Genomic DNA, 18371 nt, shown 5'->3' on the forward strand with positions numbered 1-18371 from the left:
GGCTTCTTGTATAGCCACATGACATCAATTACAGAACCAAACAAATTTATGAGTCCAATGACATATAAAAAGACATAATGACTAGCAATATTATGTTTGTTTTATCTTAATTTCTGAAATGTCACGTGCTAATTTTCTGCGACGTGTAACTTATATCCTTGGCCGCTACTGAACGTATTGCAAATGAACCATTGTTACACTAGGAAGGGAATGACTAGCTCAAGATCAAATGATGGCATTAACAGACCCTATTGTCTCACTGTCTAAAGTGAAGCTTGATTGACCAATGTGGCTCACACCAGAAACCTAAAAAAATCATTAGTTGTGAATTTAGCATGGCTGTCTTGTCTTCAAACCTTTTCTATCTATTCCATGATAAACTATTGAAGTTTGTCATGGCAAATAGGCACAGTCTAGGCAAATTATCTGCATACCTTAGAGAAAAATTAAAGGGACCTGGGCAAATTTCAATTAGTTAAATTGTAACGATTATTGTTTAAATAAATAAATTTCTTACAAAAACTTGACATTTTTGGGATGTAGTAGTCGAATCAGATTTAAAAAACTGAAGGTAAGGCTGAAAGAAGGAAACTTTATGCATTTGAAACAATCTAGAAGGTAAACAAACAGCAACTTACTAGGCTGTTCGTTCGGACAGGCAAGCTCATAATATAACAGTAAAGTCACACATAGAATTGGATTTTTATTTCTGCAAATTTAACTCAGTGTTGGACTGCAATACAAATCAGTATACTATCAGAAACATTTGGATCAACGAATCTAAGACATATGTTAATCATTTTGACTTTGTCAAACAAAGGGAGAAAAAGGTATACCAAAAGTCAACTTTCTGCACTCTACTTGTTTATGATCTCATAAAATCAACTACAAAACTGAACAACATTATGAATTTAGTATACAACAAGAGGAGATAATGGCTAGCCAAACAAAATATAATGATCTACTTCAATTTCCATAAGTATGTGATAAGTTCATGATTCATCAGGCAAGTATCACATTCTAACATAATTTGTGTCCATTAGCTATCACAAATATTTGGCAGCATATCAAGTTTTGGCGAACGAACTATTGTTCTCATGTTCTGTTCCGTGCTGCAAGAACCCAATCAACTCAAGATGAACCAACCACAATTAGCCAAGTACCAAAAACAATGAAGCATGTTATGCACCATAGTCAAAATGAATTCAGGAAGTCAAACTTATAACCTCACAGCCTAGACTGAAACATGGTTGTCCACCATCGCACCCCAAGGTTCAAACCCGATATCAAAACCTGAAAAAAAACATTACTAAGAGATCAACATAGGTAGTCTGCAAATATACCGTCTGTGACTATCCATTCCACGATAATTGCAATAAGTTTGCTGCACGATAAATGGACAGGCATCTGATGTCCTCACAAGAGGTCTGAGGTTCGATCCACCCTAGGCAAACATGTTGGGGGTGGCCAAGGAAAAGGTTGGGAACAAGAGTATACACGTTAGGTCATGTACATTCAAGTCACAAGTCACCTTTCTCGGGTAACCTGAACAGAACAAACCTTCCCGGTTTACCCATTTTATATGGCTATTTCTGAAATTCCAAGAAGACTCTAACATGGGAACAAAATAAAAGGGCCCAAATAAGTTTAATTAGTGTATCTGTATTTATAATTGTAATAGTTACATAGATAATTTTAGCACAAAAAACTTTATTTATATGCCATCTCCTTCAACATTCATAATCTCTACAAACCAGCTAACCTAGCAAAAGGAATGAATTATTGTGCTGCAATCACACGAAGCTATCCTACAATTATAAACCAACGCAATCCTAGACAACCTAAGCCGTTCCAAAAAATATAACTACCTACGCAGTTGTTGGGTGTGAAGTCCTTGTTTGGGCCTGTTTTTTTAATTCGGGCCGGCTGGCTTTTAATTAGGCCTTAATAAGGCTGGTTCTAATTAGGTCTCTTGGGGACCAAGTTTGGAAACCCTAGCTGTCTCCTATATATACCTGTCTATTGTATTGTAATTCTGTGTCATTGAGCTTAATAAAATCCCTAGTTGCAGCCGTGGATTAGTTCACACACTTTGTGTGAGATACCACGTTATATTCTCGTGTTCTTATTTATTTTCTGTTTTGCTTCCGTTGTCAACCCTACTGTTCCTAACAAGTGGCATCAGAGCTAGGCTAGGGTTTCAGTGATCAGTTTTTTCTTTAAATTCGATTGCTGCTGCTGTTCGAACTGTGATCTGCCTTATTTAATTCGATTGCTGCTGCTGCTGCTGTTCGAATCTGTTCTGCTGTTGACTGTTGTCTGCTTCTGGTCAGATCTGTTCTGAACTGCTGCTGTTTCAGATGTTGTTGCTGCTGTTTTGCTGTAATTTGCTACTAAAGTTGCTGTTTCTTCCTGTTCAATATGTTCTGAGCTGGTTTGCAGCTGTTGCTGCTGTTCCGATGATGTACATCACCAAAAACCGCTGCTGTTTTGCAGCCGACTGCTGCTCGTGGATCTCAGGTTTAGGGTTCCTGTTTTGGGGATTTTGGTGGTTTTGATTGATTGGAAGATATAAGGTTGCTGTTATTCGTTTTTCTTGTTTGATTCTTGTTGACGTGTGTTAATCAACTAAGTTGAAGCCGGGTAACTTTGGTTATTTATTTTTCGTTTGTCATTATGGCTGAAGACGGGAAATTTGTGATTGAAAAGTTTGACGGTTCGGATTTTAGTTGGTGGAAGATGCAGATTGAAGCATTACATGGTCAAAAGGATCTGGACATGGTTCTTGGTAAAAAACCAGAGAAGATGAATGGAGAACAGGCAACTCTTTGGGATACGAAGGATAAGAAAGCCAGAGGGGTTATTACACTGAGTTTGACGAGAAACGTGGCTTACAACATCATGTCTCAAACTACTGCCAGTGGTATGATGTCGGCGTTGTCAAATATGTATGAGAAACCGTCTGCTGCTAATAAGGTATTCCTGATGAGAGAACTATTTACCATGAGAATGAAAGAGGGGAGCTCAGTGACCGAGCACATTAACAAATTGAACTCGATCTTGTCCAGAGTGTCTTCTGTTAAGATAGAGTTTGATGATCAGACTAAGGCTATACTATTGCTATCTTCATTGCCTGATAGTTGGTCCGGGACGGTGACAACTGTTACTAGCTCGGTGAGAACCGATGATATGACATTTGAAAAGATTCGAGATTTGGTATTGGGTGAAGACATTCGCCGAAGATGTACTCAGTCAGGATCTTCTTCTGAGATGTTACATGTTGGCAAGAAGGGGAATAGCAGGAATAGTGGCAATGGTCGTGGCAAGAGTCCATCTAGAACTCGGCCGAGTGTGCGTTGTTGGGACTGCAACGAGACAGGGCATCTTAGGAGTTCGTGTCCTAACAAGAAGAACTCCGATGAAGGGTTGAATTCTGCTTTTAAGAGTTCTTCTGATTCAGATGATGGTGATGCACTGGTACTTAGTAGTGTGGAACCTTGGGTCATGGATTCGGGTGCATCAGTTCATGCCACCCACAGTGCTAATTCCATGCAGGATGTTAAAAAGGTCAATTTTGGCAAGGTTAGGCTTGGAAACGGTAAGATTCTTGATGTGACTGGCATAGGTAATGTTGTCTTGGATACTTCTTTCGGTACTACCTGGACTTGCTAAACGTGAGGGTTGCTCCAGAGCTCAAAACAAGTTTAATCTCTGTTGGGCAATTGGATGATCAGGGTTTTGATGTGAAGTTTGGTGGAGGAAAGTGGACGGTGTTTGAGAAACATCAAGTTATTGCTAGGGGTTTCAAGAAAAGTTCGTTGTATCTTGTGCCTGTTCCGTCTGGGGAAATGACCACCCCTGTTAAGACGAACGCCAAAGTTGGGCTCGCTGATTCGGTAGTTAAACGAGTTTGGTCGACAGTAAAGAACTCCGGGACTCCTGGGAATCTGCTTGAGTAAGCGTATTCGGAAGTCGGAACGTGTACGGAAGTTTCGTGACAGTGGGAGTAGGGATCCGAATGAAATCTCTCCTGAGATACCGTCATTGGAGAGTGTTCCTCTGTACTTTCTGGGAGTCAGATGGGATTGAGGATGTGAAGCTGAGGTCTGGTAAGACCGTGTTGGGGCCATCTGAGGCTCCAACGGGGACTTCTGTTTAATAATTGGAGGTCCGCTGCAATTAGGTGTACTATGGTTTGAAGTTTGGTTTGTTCATTGAGCTGGACCTGTTCTTCTGTTCCATGTGTTTTTGGATTACTGTTTTGACCGGGATATTGTTTGCTTGGAGGCGGGCTGAAGTTTTTCGCAAGGTTTTCAAGTGGGAGATTGTTAGGTGTGAAGTCCTTGTTTGGGCCTGTTTTTTTTAATTCGGGCCGGCTGGCTTTTAATTAGGCCTTAACAAGGCTGGTTTTAATTAGGTTTCTTGGGGACCAAGTTTGGAAACCCTAGATGTCTCCTATATATACCTGTCTATTGTACTGTAACTCTGTGTCATTGAGCTTAATAAAATCCCTAGTTGCAGTCGTGGATTATATCACACACTTTGTGTGAGATACCACGTTATATTCGTGTTCTTCTTATTTATTTTCTGTTTTGCTTCCGTTGTGCAACCCTACTTCCGTTGTGCAACCCTACTGTTCCTAACAGCATTATACTTTCAAGTATAAAGTTAAGGCCATTATGGCCCTAAATGCCAAAACAGCTAATGTTCAAGATGGCAACATGGGCGGGCTGGTCAAAATGAGTTTGGGTAAAATCAAGAATTTGTTTTGGAAAGATCAAACACGATCAGGTTGAGTTGGTGTAACCCAAAATCCTTAATTTGACATTCTCTAACTTCATGTTTAGATGCAGTAGAGCCTCACAAAATGGTAAAGTACTCAATTCATACCAAAAATATTTCAAATTTTGATCAAGTAGTCTAAGAAAAATATTAGGCAGTTACCAAATTGTCCAAAAAACTTATTGATGGCAGTGAATGAAGTTCCAGATGACTGTTGTGTAAAAACTGATGATGGAAACAAGTAAATCAAGTAATTTAGCTTGTAAACGTACAAAGGCATACAAGTCTCACACGGTCACATGACAATAAGACAACCACATCTGTGGGATTAAAAGCAAGTTGGAAATGTCTAAATCTGACAACATAAGAAACTCAAAACAGAATTTTAGATGAATGAAATAATGCCTTTCTACCTGTTCAGCTGTTCTTCCTCTTCATTTATAAAACAAACTGAATTGCCTCTAACTACATCAGTGACAATCTAAAGAGTGCTTCTTAGCCAGATTATTCTTTAAATTATTATGGCTAGTTGGCTACAGTTTTACAATCTGAGGAGAGATTATAAGCTGATTTTCTAATTACCTACAGCTGTAATATATGGTAACAAAATCAACCACCAATTTTACACAAGTTCCACGTGTTGAGCCTATACAACTTTCACAAGTAACCTCTTAGGGACTTTGGAATTCAACTATATAAAAGACAGTTAACTTGTAGTTGTTAAAATAAATCACCAGTTAACCACCTAAGTTATGTCAAGTTTTGTGTTAGGCAATATACTTAACTTACCTACTATAGAAAAAGATTCTAACTTTCATCCATCACTGTCACTTTACACATTATAGCAACATACTTTAGATCCCATCACAGCAGTACCAGAAAGTAAGTTGTCTAAAATGGACAAATTAAAAGTACATTCGCTAAAGGGGAAATGAACCTAAAGTATTGCCAACCAAAACATTAATCCATAAGTTCCTCGTTTGTATCGACCACTACACATCCTACACTACGTTACTTAGGTTATTTATTTGATGCGCAATTAGGCGTCGATCAATATGTCATACAATTACAAACTAAACCTAGATGAGCCATGCCAAGGCTCTTACATCAGTTGAGCAAGACTTAGATGTTTGGCATGCCAAGCTAAAGTTAAGTTTTCGAGCTCAACAAGAGACATGTGAATCCCATGGGTAAAAATAAATTTGAAAAGCCAACGGGGTTGGTGGTGCATTGGTAAGGTACTTGTACCTTGGGGTTTGCCACCAGGGTTCAAATCTCGGGAGACGGGGTGTTTTCGAATATTGTAGTGAAGTCCTAGGTCTCATCCTAGGCATTCGAGTTACTTTAGGAGTAGAAGTAGGATAGTTTGCTATTCAAAAAAAGAAAAAAATATTGTAAAAAGGACAGATATCTTACTAAGAAATACCCAAAAGATTTGTAAATAACAACTGGATAATCAATACAAGATGTCTTCATGTCCATCACACAATAAACTAAAAGAAACATGTTAAATCATAAATTATATAAGTAAAAAAAATATATAAACTTACTTGACTACGCCGTCAAACCAGTTTGTAATTTGTTGGGACACAATGACGAAAGATGACCTTTCAAACCACACTCATAACAAATCCTCCTCTTTATCTTACCACTGCTAACAGAAGCCACCGACGTAGTTTTAACCACCTCAACCATTTCAACTTCCATGGCATCATCATCCTTGCTTGAATTTGCCACATCAGCAGCTTGTTTAATTGGGCATAATGATGATACATGACCCCTTTCACCACATTCATAACATGTCCTCCTTCTTAGCTTACCTTCACTAACAGAACTTTCCATACCATCACCAGCTTCCTTGCCAACAATGACAACATTAGCTTTCTCAACCTTTATGTCATTAACGTTCTTTACATTCGCCACATCAGCAGCTTGTTTCTTTGGGCATAGTGATGATAGATGACCCCGTTCACCACATTCATAGCATGTCCTCCTCCTTAGCTTACCATCACTAATGGAACTCGCCATATTATCACCAACATCCTTGCCAACAACCATCAGCTCAGCTTTCTTAACTACATCGTCATTAGGTTCCTTTATTGTATTTACCTCACCAGCAGCTGGTTTCTTTGGGCATGCTGACGATAGATGACCTCTTTCACCACATTCATAGCATGTTCTCCTCCGTAGCTTACCGTCACTAACAGAATTGACCATATTGTAGTCATTCCCATTAATATCGGCAGCAACCACAGAAGCAAAAGTTCCCCTACCCGTGTTTGCCACATCAGTAGCTTGCTTTTTCGGGCAAGATGAAGAAAGGTGTCCCTTTTCACCACACTCATAGCAGGACCTCCTTTTAAGCTTACCATCACTGGTGTGATCAGCCTCCTCTGTCTCATTGTTAAATACCATGTCATCAGTTCTGTAACTTGTGTATGCCACATTTGCAGCCTTTTTATTTGGGCAAGATGAAGAAAGATGACCCTTTTCACCACACTCATAGCATGTCCTCCTTTTCAGCATGCCATCACCAATGGCATCATTCTCTTTATAAAACGCTATATCATTAGTTTTGCTATCTGTGTGTGACATATCAGCAGCCTTTTTGTTTGGGCATGATGAAGAATGATGGCCCTTTTCACCGCACTCGTAGCATGTTTGCCTCTTTGCTTTTCGTGCTGCATCATCAACAACCATATCACCGCTTGCACCCACATGCACAAATTTAGCAGTGCCCTCATTTTTACCGGCAGTGGAGTCTGATTTTGAGCTTGGGTTAGCTGATTTTGGTGGGACCGCACACCTAACTCTCACAGGTCTCCCAGAAAGAAGTTTTTGATCCAATTTTAATGCCATTGTTAAAGACAAACTGTCGGAAAAATCCACATGGGCAAAACCTCGGAATTCCCCTGTTTCTTTGTCCTTGCCAAGGCGAATAGAAGATATACTGCAATCTGAAAAGAATTTCTTTAAATCGTCTTCAGTCATATCCCATGACAAATTTCCTACATAGATCCTGTTGTAGCCATCCAACATTGCAGGAGCAAAGTCGGAAACTTTTTTCTCTCTGTTAGCCTTATATGGTTGAACCTTGAGTAACAGTCCACCCCTGTAACAAGAAACAAATTCTTGTTAGCATTATTCAAATAGACTGTCAGACTGTGACAATCATTTCTACTACAATTAATTGTGTTACTCACATATCTGAACCATCAAGTGTCAACGCTCTCTTTGCTGCAGCATCAGTCTGTAATAACATTTTGGTATGTGAATCAACATTAAAGACTTCTATAGATTTGTATATCAATATTAATGCATCAAGAGTAGAGGAAACAAATCCTATCCATTTACTAACGAATGAGGCAACTTGTGTTACGTTTTACATCATACGAGTCAAAAAACCATAAATATTAACAGCCAAAACTCTCCAAAACTGTACTTTATATTAATACAACCTCCTAAACCGCTTTGTTAAAGAAAAAATGATGATTATTATAACATTATATTTAACACCTTAATTATTTGAAAAGGAATAAAAGAAGAAAAAGGCTGTGTGTCAAAGTGGCAACAGTCAACTGAACCAAACTGGCCCATTCTGACCAGCACTAAAGGTACATGTTTTGACCCAAAACTGTTGTGTCCCACCCATTTTTACAAGCTTTGATGAAGAAGAAAGATATGAATTAGCATAAAATAATTATGATGCCAAATTCACCTCTTATCCTACCCGAAAACTTATCATGGCAATCCCATTGAACTTCCCGGTCTCAGGAAACTTGAGACAGTCTATTTCAGTTATGCTGCCACAACCTTCAAAGAAACTCCGAATATCATCCACAGTTGAGTAGTATGGAATGCCTCCAACATATATCTTCGTAGAAATACTTTCATCTTCTTTACTGCATTAACATGCACTACAAAAGGTCAATAAAATCACTACTGAAACTATTGAGGTTCAATTCGTTAAGATTTTTTCTTCTCAATTTTATGGTTCACAGACTGTATGTATAGGACCGACAAAATGGAAAAGTTGAATGATCTAAATCAACAATACAAATCCAATAACCAAGTTAAGTAGTTAACTCATTACTTTTATTGACCAAATGTTCTAAACCTCATCAAACATTGAAAATGCTGGCAACTTGGTTTGAGCCTTTATCTATGTTTCACATAACTCTTTAAGCCGGTGTTTGAATATGTGTGTGAAGTGGTTACGATCAGGGACGGACCCAGGGGGAGGTGCCAAGAGGTGCAAGTTTCGTTAAAAATATGATGTTTTTATAATGCACTAGGTCCAAGGGAAAAATCAAACATGACTAGATGTTTTGTAAACCTAGTACTATTCGTTCATGAATCCACCACTACTTATCATGACCTGTCATCCCAGATATAAGCTTTTACGTTTCAAAAAACCTACTATTAGCTAAAAATTAAAGACTTTTTATGATAAATTAACACAACCTATACAAAATAGCCTATATATATATATATATATATATATACAAATTGTAAGCACAAAAGGGTATGCAAGAAATTACAAAAAGATACCTAATTTGAGTTGGAATTTCCTCCACCTTAACCTTAACTTGCTCTTCACTTTCAACAAATTCATTTTTCACACTCTCTTCCACCTCCATCTTCACCTTAACTTGCTCTTCACTTTTAACAATTTCCTTTTTCACCTCCACCTTACCTTTCTCTTCATTTTCAACATTTTCTTTTTTCACACTCTCTTCCACCTTCACCTTCTTTTTCTTAGTCTTCTTTTTCTTATTTTTCTTTTTGCTTGTCTTTTTTTCACCCAAGTCCTCATCTTTCTCTCTCTTTCTCTTCTTATTGTTAATTTCTTTCAATCCACCATCTTTACTTTCACTTTCTTTCTTTTCAAGATCCAAACTTTTTTCAAGATTTTGGGGGGTTTCAACTTTTCGGCGGCGGCGGATTTCTCTTTTAGTTAAAATGGGTTTCTGGGTTGCTAAAATTTGATGGGGGGTTTGTGGGTCATTATTGATATTGGGCTGAGATTCTTCTTTTGATGGAAGGGCTCTTAGAATTTGCTTTAGTTTCTTGTTTGATAAAACCATGCTTACAAAATCTTCAAAAAAGGAACAACAATGGAGGAGGAGGAGGCAGAAGAGGCGTAATGAAAAACCCCACAAAACCCTTGATTTTTGGCTGGGGAAGTATTTGATGTGTACTACTATTTAGACCTTGGGTTATGTTTTAGTTTCATCATAAGCCCTCCTTATTTCATTTATTAAACTATTATATGTTACTTTATTGGCAATGGGTCTGATTCGGGTTGTAGTAAAAACCCGGACTTGATAATAGAACTACTATCCAAACCCAACATGATATCTATCGGATACTTTATAGAGGATCCCAACAGGGGTAAGATATGTCTAAAACCCGACTTGATACCCGCTTCTCATTGATAAACCCGATTCGACATGAGCTGGTATTCTCAACACTATATCAAACAACTAATGCTTTAAAATGTAATATCCGTATAGTAATAAATAGTTTTAGAATATAAAAATATTTCGGTTTAGGTCAAGATAAGCATGTCTCAGTTCCTTCCCCGAACCCGATAAAAAAAGCGGCGAGTGAAAGTCCAAAGAAAATCCCCAAATGTATGGGCTATATCATTGGTTTTCACCCCACACCATTTTTGATAGGACCTAATTTAGGCCCATACCAAAAAAAAAACTACGAAACCACACTACTTCACTTATAATGGATAGTCCCTTACTACTTTATAAAATGAATGCTCTTATGTAATATAGCAATTATAATAGTGTTACACCCACTATCCATAAACCTTGGTAAAGCAAAATAGTGGATTCATAGTTTTGAATTTGATTCATAAACCATTTCAAACTCTTGATGGACCTATCATTGTACATGCCCTAACATGGCATGGTCAAAAACTTATTGTTGGTCGTAGCTCCAATGTTGTTTGTGTTCATAAACGTACTTTAGTCAACCGGTTAAGCATTCAAAAATCAAACATAAAAAGTTAATGGTAGAGGTGTTTAGCATTGAATAATTGTAACTTGATTAGATAATATATCATTCGAAAAAAAATGTATGTACAAGGTAGAGAATGTTTTAGCCTATCGGGTCACAAGCATAAATTCATTTTTTAAGCAAGCTACAAAGTTGGCTTACACTTGACCAGGGCTCATGTAGACTCACTCTAGTCAAACTCACAATTAGCTTGGCTCATTTACATAGCAAGAGACGAGTACATTTAGATGTCCAAGAAAATGTAAATTCATGAATATAAAGATGGATTTGCCCATCAAATACATCTACAATATCATCAATCACAAGAAAAGAGAGGTACAATATTCAAAGCTCAGTTCACACCAACACACATTTGCTAACTTTAATTCGAAATAAACCCACATTCAACTCAATTGCAGAACCTGTGAGCCATGATCATGCATTACAACTGTTTTTCACCTGGACCGTGGGAACCGTAGATCAATGGTATATACAACTCCGAGAACGCTAATTCGATACTTGTATCGACTTATTGGTCATAGCACGATCCTGGACCATATGGAGCGCTTCGAGCATAACTATTAGTAACCGGGCTAGCTTGAACACCACGCCTAGTCAACAGGCACCTGAAGTACTGCAACCGGGTTAATGCGTTCTCGTTGCCTATTGGCGCGGCTTCCTGTGAGGTCCACAATCGCTCTAGGGTACAAAAAGGAAAAAAAAATACTATAAGTTGCATGTTTTTTACATTGAAGGTGATAATGTGTAATTTATTAATAAAAATTAGTTGTGACAAAGGGGTGTAAGGATATGCTGTTTGGATGCCCTTCTAATTTTTGAAGAAGTTGTAGTCAGATAACTAAATATTTGATTCTTTGACAAATTCTTATTGTTTGGAGAACTTAATAAATTAACTGGCCAAAAACAGCTATAATATTTAGGCATGAATTAGGTTAGCATTGCCTGAAACACCTTTCTACAAATTTCAAATTCTTTTATTAGCAGTTAGTGTGCCAAATTTTTTATATGAAATGATTTAGGAGGTTCTACGAATATACTCTTTGGATGACTTTCACCCCCTTTGGTTGACTCATTTCCTTCTTATCAATTTTGTTAATCAGTTTGACCTCTTAGAAATAAAAACCTAACTGAATCGACCCATCCAAAATGGGTTGAAGAATACACCTCTACTATGGAGCAGACAAGATACCTGCAGCAGCTGCAGCACGAGGCCATATTGTTGCCTGAACATTTGAGGGATCAGCAGTCTCACTCCACATACAGACTTCTCCACCAAGAACAAGTTTCTGTTCAGAAGCATCAGTTATTCCTTCTAGTGGTTCAGCATTATAAAACCCATCCCACGTGACATCCAAATGATCAAGATACCAAAACCCTTGATTGCTATAAATGCATTTTAACCCATGTGCTACCACCTTTGGACAAACGCCAGCACCCAACCTGACAGAACAGACACCAAATCTCTGCATTCAGCCCTACAAACACTAACTAAAAATGATATTCAATGACCTATATGAATAAATAAAATATAAAACCCAATGAGAACTTCACCAGTTATGTACAACTGTTTTTGGATTGAGTTTTCCGCCAAATGTGTTGAAAGTTTCTTCCCTATGTAGATGGAATTAACAAATTAGCAAATAGTCAAACAGTTAGACGGTAAAATATCGAGCAATATATTTTCGAACAATAGTGTTTTAACATGGAAATATTTATTTTGGATTATCGTGACTTTATCTAAATGAAACAGCAGCAACAGCAACAATACTCAATCCTGTCAAGCGAAAAAATACTAATTGTTTGCAGAAAGCACACTATATATGACATACCAGTTGACAGGAGTCCGGTTCTTGGATATCGCCAACTCTTGAGCTTTGAGTACAAAGTACTGATATGCATCCTTAGTCGTCATGTTCATCTCCTGAAGCCTACATATGGAATAATTGAATTATATGTAGAACGCAGAAAGGATAGTCTGAACTCTAAAGTCAAGACTGTCACCGTATAAAATCTAAGTAAATAATGAGGGAAGATAAGAACTTGACACAACAAAGATAAAGGCTTTACCATTGCTTCACATGTGGGGTAGAGCTCCAACAATCTGCACCAGTGAAGATTATGTAAGACAACTAGAGATGAGTCCAAATTTGATATATATGGCAGCATTGTTATTTGCATGAATTAATGCGACAAGAGTTTCCAGATAAATGTTGTCACGACGTTGGCAAATCTCACACATAAACTGAGTTTGTTTCACCTGACCTTCTAAATTATTCAACAAATCTGTATGAGTCCAAAAGTGTAACCAAAGGAAAGCTTACTAACCAGTATTGACTTCATCACCTCCTAAATGGAAGAGCTCGAAAGGAAATATCTCTCGCATGTCTGTAAAATGAGAACATGACATCAAGTGTTGAGCTTGACAGATAAGACTATACAAAAACATTTTGAATTTTATAAATGATAAACACAGAAATGGGGTGCATTTGTAATAGAGGTCAACCTTCTAAAATTCCCGAAAGAACCTCAAAAGTGAAATTCTTTGAAACATCCAGAGGTTCTTTACAGGAAGCTGAAGGCCATAGATCAGGATATCCGGTACCCCTGCATGAAATGCAAGAGAAATTAGAGCAAGCACCACTCCACCTTACCTATCCAAGAGACATATAATATATGGAAGAATAAAATAATTGTTTGTTAATTGTACTAATGAATCATGATAGGCTAACCTAACTTAGGCTTACAATGTGTAGCTTTCATATCTGATCTAAATTCTTGAAATAAGAACAAACATACAATTAAGCACTTTCAGGATTTCTGTTTACAGGAAGAAACTGAAGCGCACAAACTTGAAGCTAATTTACATACCGAGTTTTTGTGATTAACAGCCTGATTATTAAAATTGTTAAGGTGTGTTTGGTTATCTATATTTTGACATGGTAAAAGGATCATCAATCTCATTTACCATGATTCCGCATGACCAGGAACATCAATCTCTGCCATAACATTGATACCTGTCATGAAAAACTCAATATAATCAAGAAGGGGATCAACATCAAACGAAAAGCCATACACTTACTGTTCAATAACTCAATATAATCAAGAAGGGGGATCAACATCAAATGAAAAGCCATACACTTACTGTTCCATACACCCTTATTTAAATAAGCAGTATCATAAGAACCTATTTCACTTAGAACTAAGTTAGAAGTTTTTAAATCTCTTATTTTTAGCCCAGATCTATTTCATCACGAAAACATTGAAGTGGAAAGGAGAAACCATAACAGATGGTTAGTAGAACCATCGTAACACAAGAAATCTAACTATTCACAAGAGGCTTGTAACTAAGATGAAAATTACAGCATAGTACCTCTTGATTTAGCATAGCTTTATAATAACATCACCAAGACGACATGAAACACCAAAAAAAAAACATTTAGTAATAAGAACAGCCAACAGGCATGAAAATCTTTATTCTAGGCTCAGAGCCTTACCTAACAATTTCAGAAGCATCCTCTACAGTATAGCGTTCATACTTTGTATATGCACCTTTCCAAAGCTTTGGATATGCAGGTACTTCTAAAGGAAATGATTGCTCATCTATAATGTGCCAATGAAGAACATTCTACTGAATGAAAATCATGATATCAGAAATTCAATAGAGAAATTGGAGGCACTATAACCAGCAATGTCATAGATAACATAATGGAAAAACAGCAAGGAATTACTTACAAGTTTAGCATATGACATAGAATCAATTATTTGCTTTATTATTTCTATCGGGTAATAATGTCTTGAGGTATCTGTGAAACAAAGTAAACATCAACGCCCATCTACTACCACAACTGCCCAGTGTCAACAAATTATGACAAAACTAGCAATTTTACTTGGCGTAACAAGGTCATTTATTAAAAAGAGAAGTGACACATACCAAGCAAAAGCCCACGAAAGGCAAATCTTGGTTTGTCTTTGATAAACCATGGTGCTTTGTATATTTGTACAGTTTTAGTTCCATAATCGAAACCACATAATTGGCTGAATGTCTGCAATAAAGAACAACGTATGCAAAGAGTCAACATGAGGCAAGTCATCTAGCTGATTCATATTTACCATGACATACATACTTAAAACACTATTATGATCTGTTATGTTCATACCTCTAAACCCCGCAATGCACCATAAACCGTGTTTGCCTGTATCAAACAAAATTACAGAAACTATTCAATCACTGACATCTCGTAAACTTAAACCAAAAGTCGACACAATCCAAAATATGTTTAATCTGTAAACTTCCGCTGACATTGCAACGGAAATACATAGGAAACCCCAATAATAAATCAACTGCCGTGGAAACTTCTACCCTATCCACCACCATCTCCGAACACTATAATGCCGATACCACCATAACACTATGAAGCCAAATGAATAAGGAAAAATGTCATATAAAAGCAACCTACTTTCATCTTTGGTCTGTCTTATACTTGTAGTTTTTTTTATCCATTTTGGAACCACCAACTGCGACAATTAAAGTTTTTTAAGGGTGTTTGTGTTTTTAATTGCCCAAATTGGGTTACTATTTTTTCGTGCTATAATAACCAAGATGGGTCATTTACAGAAATTTGAATACCGAAATAGACCCAAAACCAAGTATAATTACGACAATGGACCAACGGCCAGAGTATACTTCTATTCCTTGGCATTATTCTTAAAATTTACACACACATCTTGATCGATTCATGCAGCCAATTTAAGATTACAATGTCCCAATATCTCTTTGATCGTCCAAGATCACCTTTCAAAAACAACAACTTGACCATATAAGTAGGACAGTAGGTGACTTACACGAACTTCAGTTTGCAATAATACAAAGAATTAATCTCGTTGAGTTTAGCATAAAATCGAGAACAGAGTGTGAAATTCATATTTGTATTATATATATAGAACACCCAAGTTAAAAACTAGCAGAAGACAGTTTCCAAAAGTTACAAATACGTGCAGGTCATTATCGAATTTGCAGGTCAATTAGTCACTAATTCCTAACTCAATATTATACGTAATTAGTTACACAAAATTACCAACAACACATACATTATACGTAATCAGTTACCTCAATATTAACCTCTCCAATAATCGAAAGCCCATTATTTTTCACCACCAACAAAGTATAACTCTCATCGACTCCAAGTTGAAGCTACACAACAAAATTCAAACATCAAACATTTCACTTTTAAGCATGAAAAAAATAGCTTTCTAATCATCCAAAAATGTATTGAACCATATCCCAAAATCTATAGTACATATCCAACTTTAAAAAGGTACATTGTATATATCCAAGTATACGTGTCATCAGTTCACAAGTTTTTTATTGACCGAATACATACACTTAATATATTCTAAAGTTAAATACACAATAGACACATTTAAAGTTCGATAAATAATACACTATAGATTTCGGGCTATTTTCGTATACTTAATGAAAAAACTAACCTCTTCATTATTAGAATTAATAACAACACTAAGTTTACTAACATCATAACCAACTAACTTCTTATCACCAACATGATGTTTAAATATAATATTCCTATATCTATCAAAGGCATCTTTAACTATAACTGAATTCGACCCGTTTCCGAAAACCGAAAGGGATAAATTGGGGTTCACTGTCAGTGTTTGGTTACCAGAAGTGAGTTCAGAAGGTAAAGGCCATAAATATGTGATTAATGATGATGATGATGATATATTATGTTTAGAAAGGATTGTTCTTGAAGTGATAATTGGTGTAATTAGAGATAAAATTGTTATAATAATAAAAAGTATGAATGATTTATTAGGGTTTTGAATTGTAATTGGGGATTTTTTGGTTGACATTTTTTGTTGTGTGTGTTTTTGTTGACTTCAGGATATAGGAAAGACGAGTAGGATGATCTGTTTCAGTGATGGGTATAGTTAAAAAGTTGGTAAAGAAATGATTGCTTTTTCATAAAATGTTCTTTCTACTCCCATTTGTCCAAGATAAGTATATCATTATTTTTTTTTTCTTAAAAGAAACACATTACTTGTCCAAGGATGAGCATAATTTTTTGCTACCAATTCAATTCGGAAATGCTATTAATTCTCAGTGAAATCCGGAATGGTACTTATATTTGTTAGTTTTAATGTGGTACTGGTATTATCGAAAATGGTATATTTAAGTGATTTCAAAATCAAAAATCTTAACAATTAGTCACCGCGCATATATGTAATTTATTGTTTTACCTTCCATCATTTTCCATCTTGCAATCATTTTTTCCAATTAACGTTTATCTTCATGCTTATAAATATAAAATATATCATCGTAACCAGAATTTTCATTAATAGTTAATGAGAATTTCAATTCTTTTTGATTTTATTGTCTAGATTTATAATACTAGGCTTAATCATCCATTTAAATTATAAATTTGTCTCAACAATAAGTTTTAATTGAGCCTCACTAAAAGTATTTTTTGGATATTGATGTTCAATAAGTACCACATGGTTAATTTATCAATTTCGGGAGCAACAATTGAACTCAACGTAAATAGTGCATCCAACGAGAACTGAATCTATAAATTCGCCAGGTCGGGGACTTTAACCTGCAGGTATAGAAATAGAGGAATTTTTAAACTCTTATACCCGATAAGTGACACAATTTAGAGATAAAGTTAAAGTTTTTGGTTTTTGATGGATTATGGTTAGGCCTGGCAAAGTGGTCGGACGGGTTTGGATAACGGGTCAAAACGGATGCGGGTCAAAACGGGTAATTTCAAGATTGCGGGTCAAACGGGTGCGGGTCGGGTGCGGGTCAACCCGCAATTTATTTTATTTGTTTGGTCGTCGTCATTGTATATATATATATTCAATGTTACATCAATGATGACCCATCTAAATAGCATATACATACATATATATAATATATATATAATGTTACATCAATATCAACAATTACTGTGATTAGCAACAATATTAAAAATTTTAGATTCTACCATAAGATTGCTAATTTCAAACTAGTAAGCTGACATTCAGAAGCATAAATGAAAAGAATTAAAATCATAAAGCTCAAATTTCTTCACATAGCTAATACTTATAACCACATTACTATCTAAATAAACCACCTAGAATAATATAACATCCAAGTATCATGATTGAACTTTATGAATAAGCACCATGACTTAAGTCCATAACCACCAAAACTGAAGGAACAACTTCAGCAAGTTAAATACGAATGACGGCAACAGCAAACTTCAGCAACAAAACTTTACAGCAACAAAAAAACTTCCGCAAACAGCAACTTCAGCAAGTTAAATACGAATGACAGCAACCGCAACTTCAGCAAACAACCAAACAGCAAACAGCAACTTTAGCAAACAACTTCAGCAACCAGCAAACAACATTTTTAACCTGCAAAAACAACCAGAAAAACCCACCAACAATAACCTTCTAAACAGCCAAATTATACCAAAATGCATTCAGCAAACTTAAACTTCCTGGATGAACTACCCCTAACATACTTAACCGACTCTCTAACCTTTACAATGGCA

At 36.4% G+C, this 18371-nt stretch overlaps 2 protein-coding genes across 2 annotated transcripts; both read right to left on the reverse strand.

The window, feature by feature from the left end:
* Nucleotides 1-773: 773 nt before the first annotated feature.
* On the reverse strand, nt 774-9953 carry LOC122588655 (phragmoplastin interacting protein 1). The gene is made up of 5 exons (XM_043760811.1): nt 9334-9953; nt 8513-8684; nt 7986-8032; nt 6333-7894; nt 774-1293 (listed from the first exon to the last, which is right to left on the reverse strand). The coding sequence occupies exons 1-4, from the start codon at nt 9867-9869 to the stop codon at nt 6337-6339; spliced, it is 2313 nt and encodes a 770-aa protein (XP_043616746.1). The 5' UTR covers nt 9870-9953; the 3' UTR covers nt 774-1293; nt 6333-6336.
* A 1084-nt stretch (nt 9954-11037) lies between these two features.
* Nucleotides 11038-16699, reverse strand: LOC122588697 (beta-hexosaminidase 1). Its single transcript, XM_043760866.1, has 15 exons — nt 16303-16699; nt 15923-16006; nt 14973-15008; nt 14747-14858; nt 14548-14618; nt 14310-14440; nt 14186-14202; nt 13781-13829; nt 13319-13419; nt 13141-13200; nt 12883-12916; nt 12645-12743; nt 12367-12426; nt 12005-12255; nt 11038-11493 (listed from the first exon to the last, which is right to left on the reverse strand). The coding sequence occupies exons 1-15, from the start codon at nt 16681-16683 to the stop codon at nt 11324-11326; spliced, it is 1656 nt and encodes a 551-aa protein (XP_043616801.1). The 5' UTR covers nt 16684-16699; the 3' UTR covers nt 11038-11323.
* Between the last annotated feature and the right edge of the window lie 1672 nt (nt 16700-18371).

This window comes from Erigeron canadensis, chromosome 2 (genome assembly GCF_010389155.1).
Source record: "Erigeron canadensis isolate Cc75 chromosome 2, C_canadensis_v1, whole genome shotgun sequence".
NCBI classification, from domain to species: Eukaryota; Viridiplantae; Streptophyta; class Magnoliopsida; order Asterales; family Asteraceae; genus Erigeron; species Erigeron canadensis.

Bases quoted from the DNA above. Each gene is read 5' to 3' on its own strand.
- LOC122588655 (XM_043760811.1), bottom strand. From the start codon at position 9,869: ATGGTTTTATCAAACAAGAAACTAAAGCAAATTCTAAGAGCCCTTCCA. The intron at 8,685-9,333 runs GTATCTTTTTGT...ATGTTAATGCAG, and splicing joins GAAATTCCAACTCAAATTAG to TAAAGAAGATGAAAGTATTT. The intron at 7,895-7,985 runs GTGAGTAACACA...TTCTTGTTACAG, and splicing joins ACACTTGATGGTTCAGATAT to GGGTGGACTGTTACTCAAGG.
- LOC122588697 (XM_043760866.1), bottom strand. From the start codon at position 16,683: ATGTCAACCAAAAAATCCCCAATTACAATTCAAAACCCTAATAAATCA. The intron at 12,256-12,366 runs GTGAAGTTCTCA...CTGTTCTGTCAG, and splicing joins AAAACAGTTGTACATAACTG to GTTGGGTGCTGGCGTTTGTC. The intron at 11,494-12,004 runs GTATCTTGTCTG...TTTGTACCCTAG, and splicing joins TCGTGCTGCAGCTGCTGCAG to AGCGATTGTGGACCTCACAG.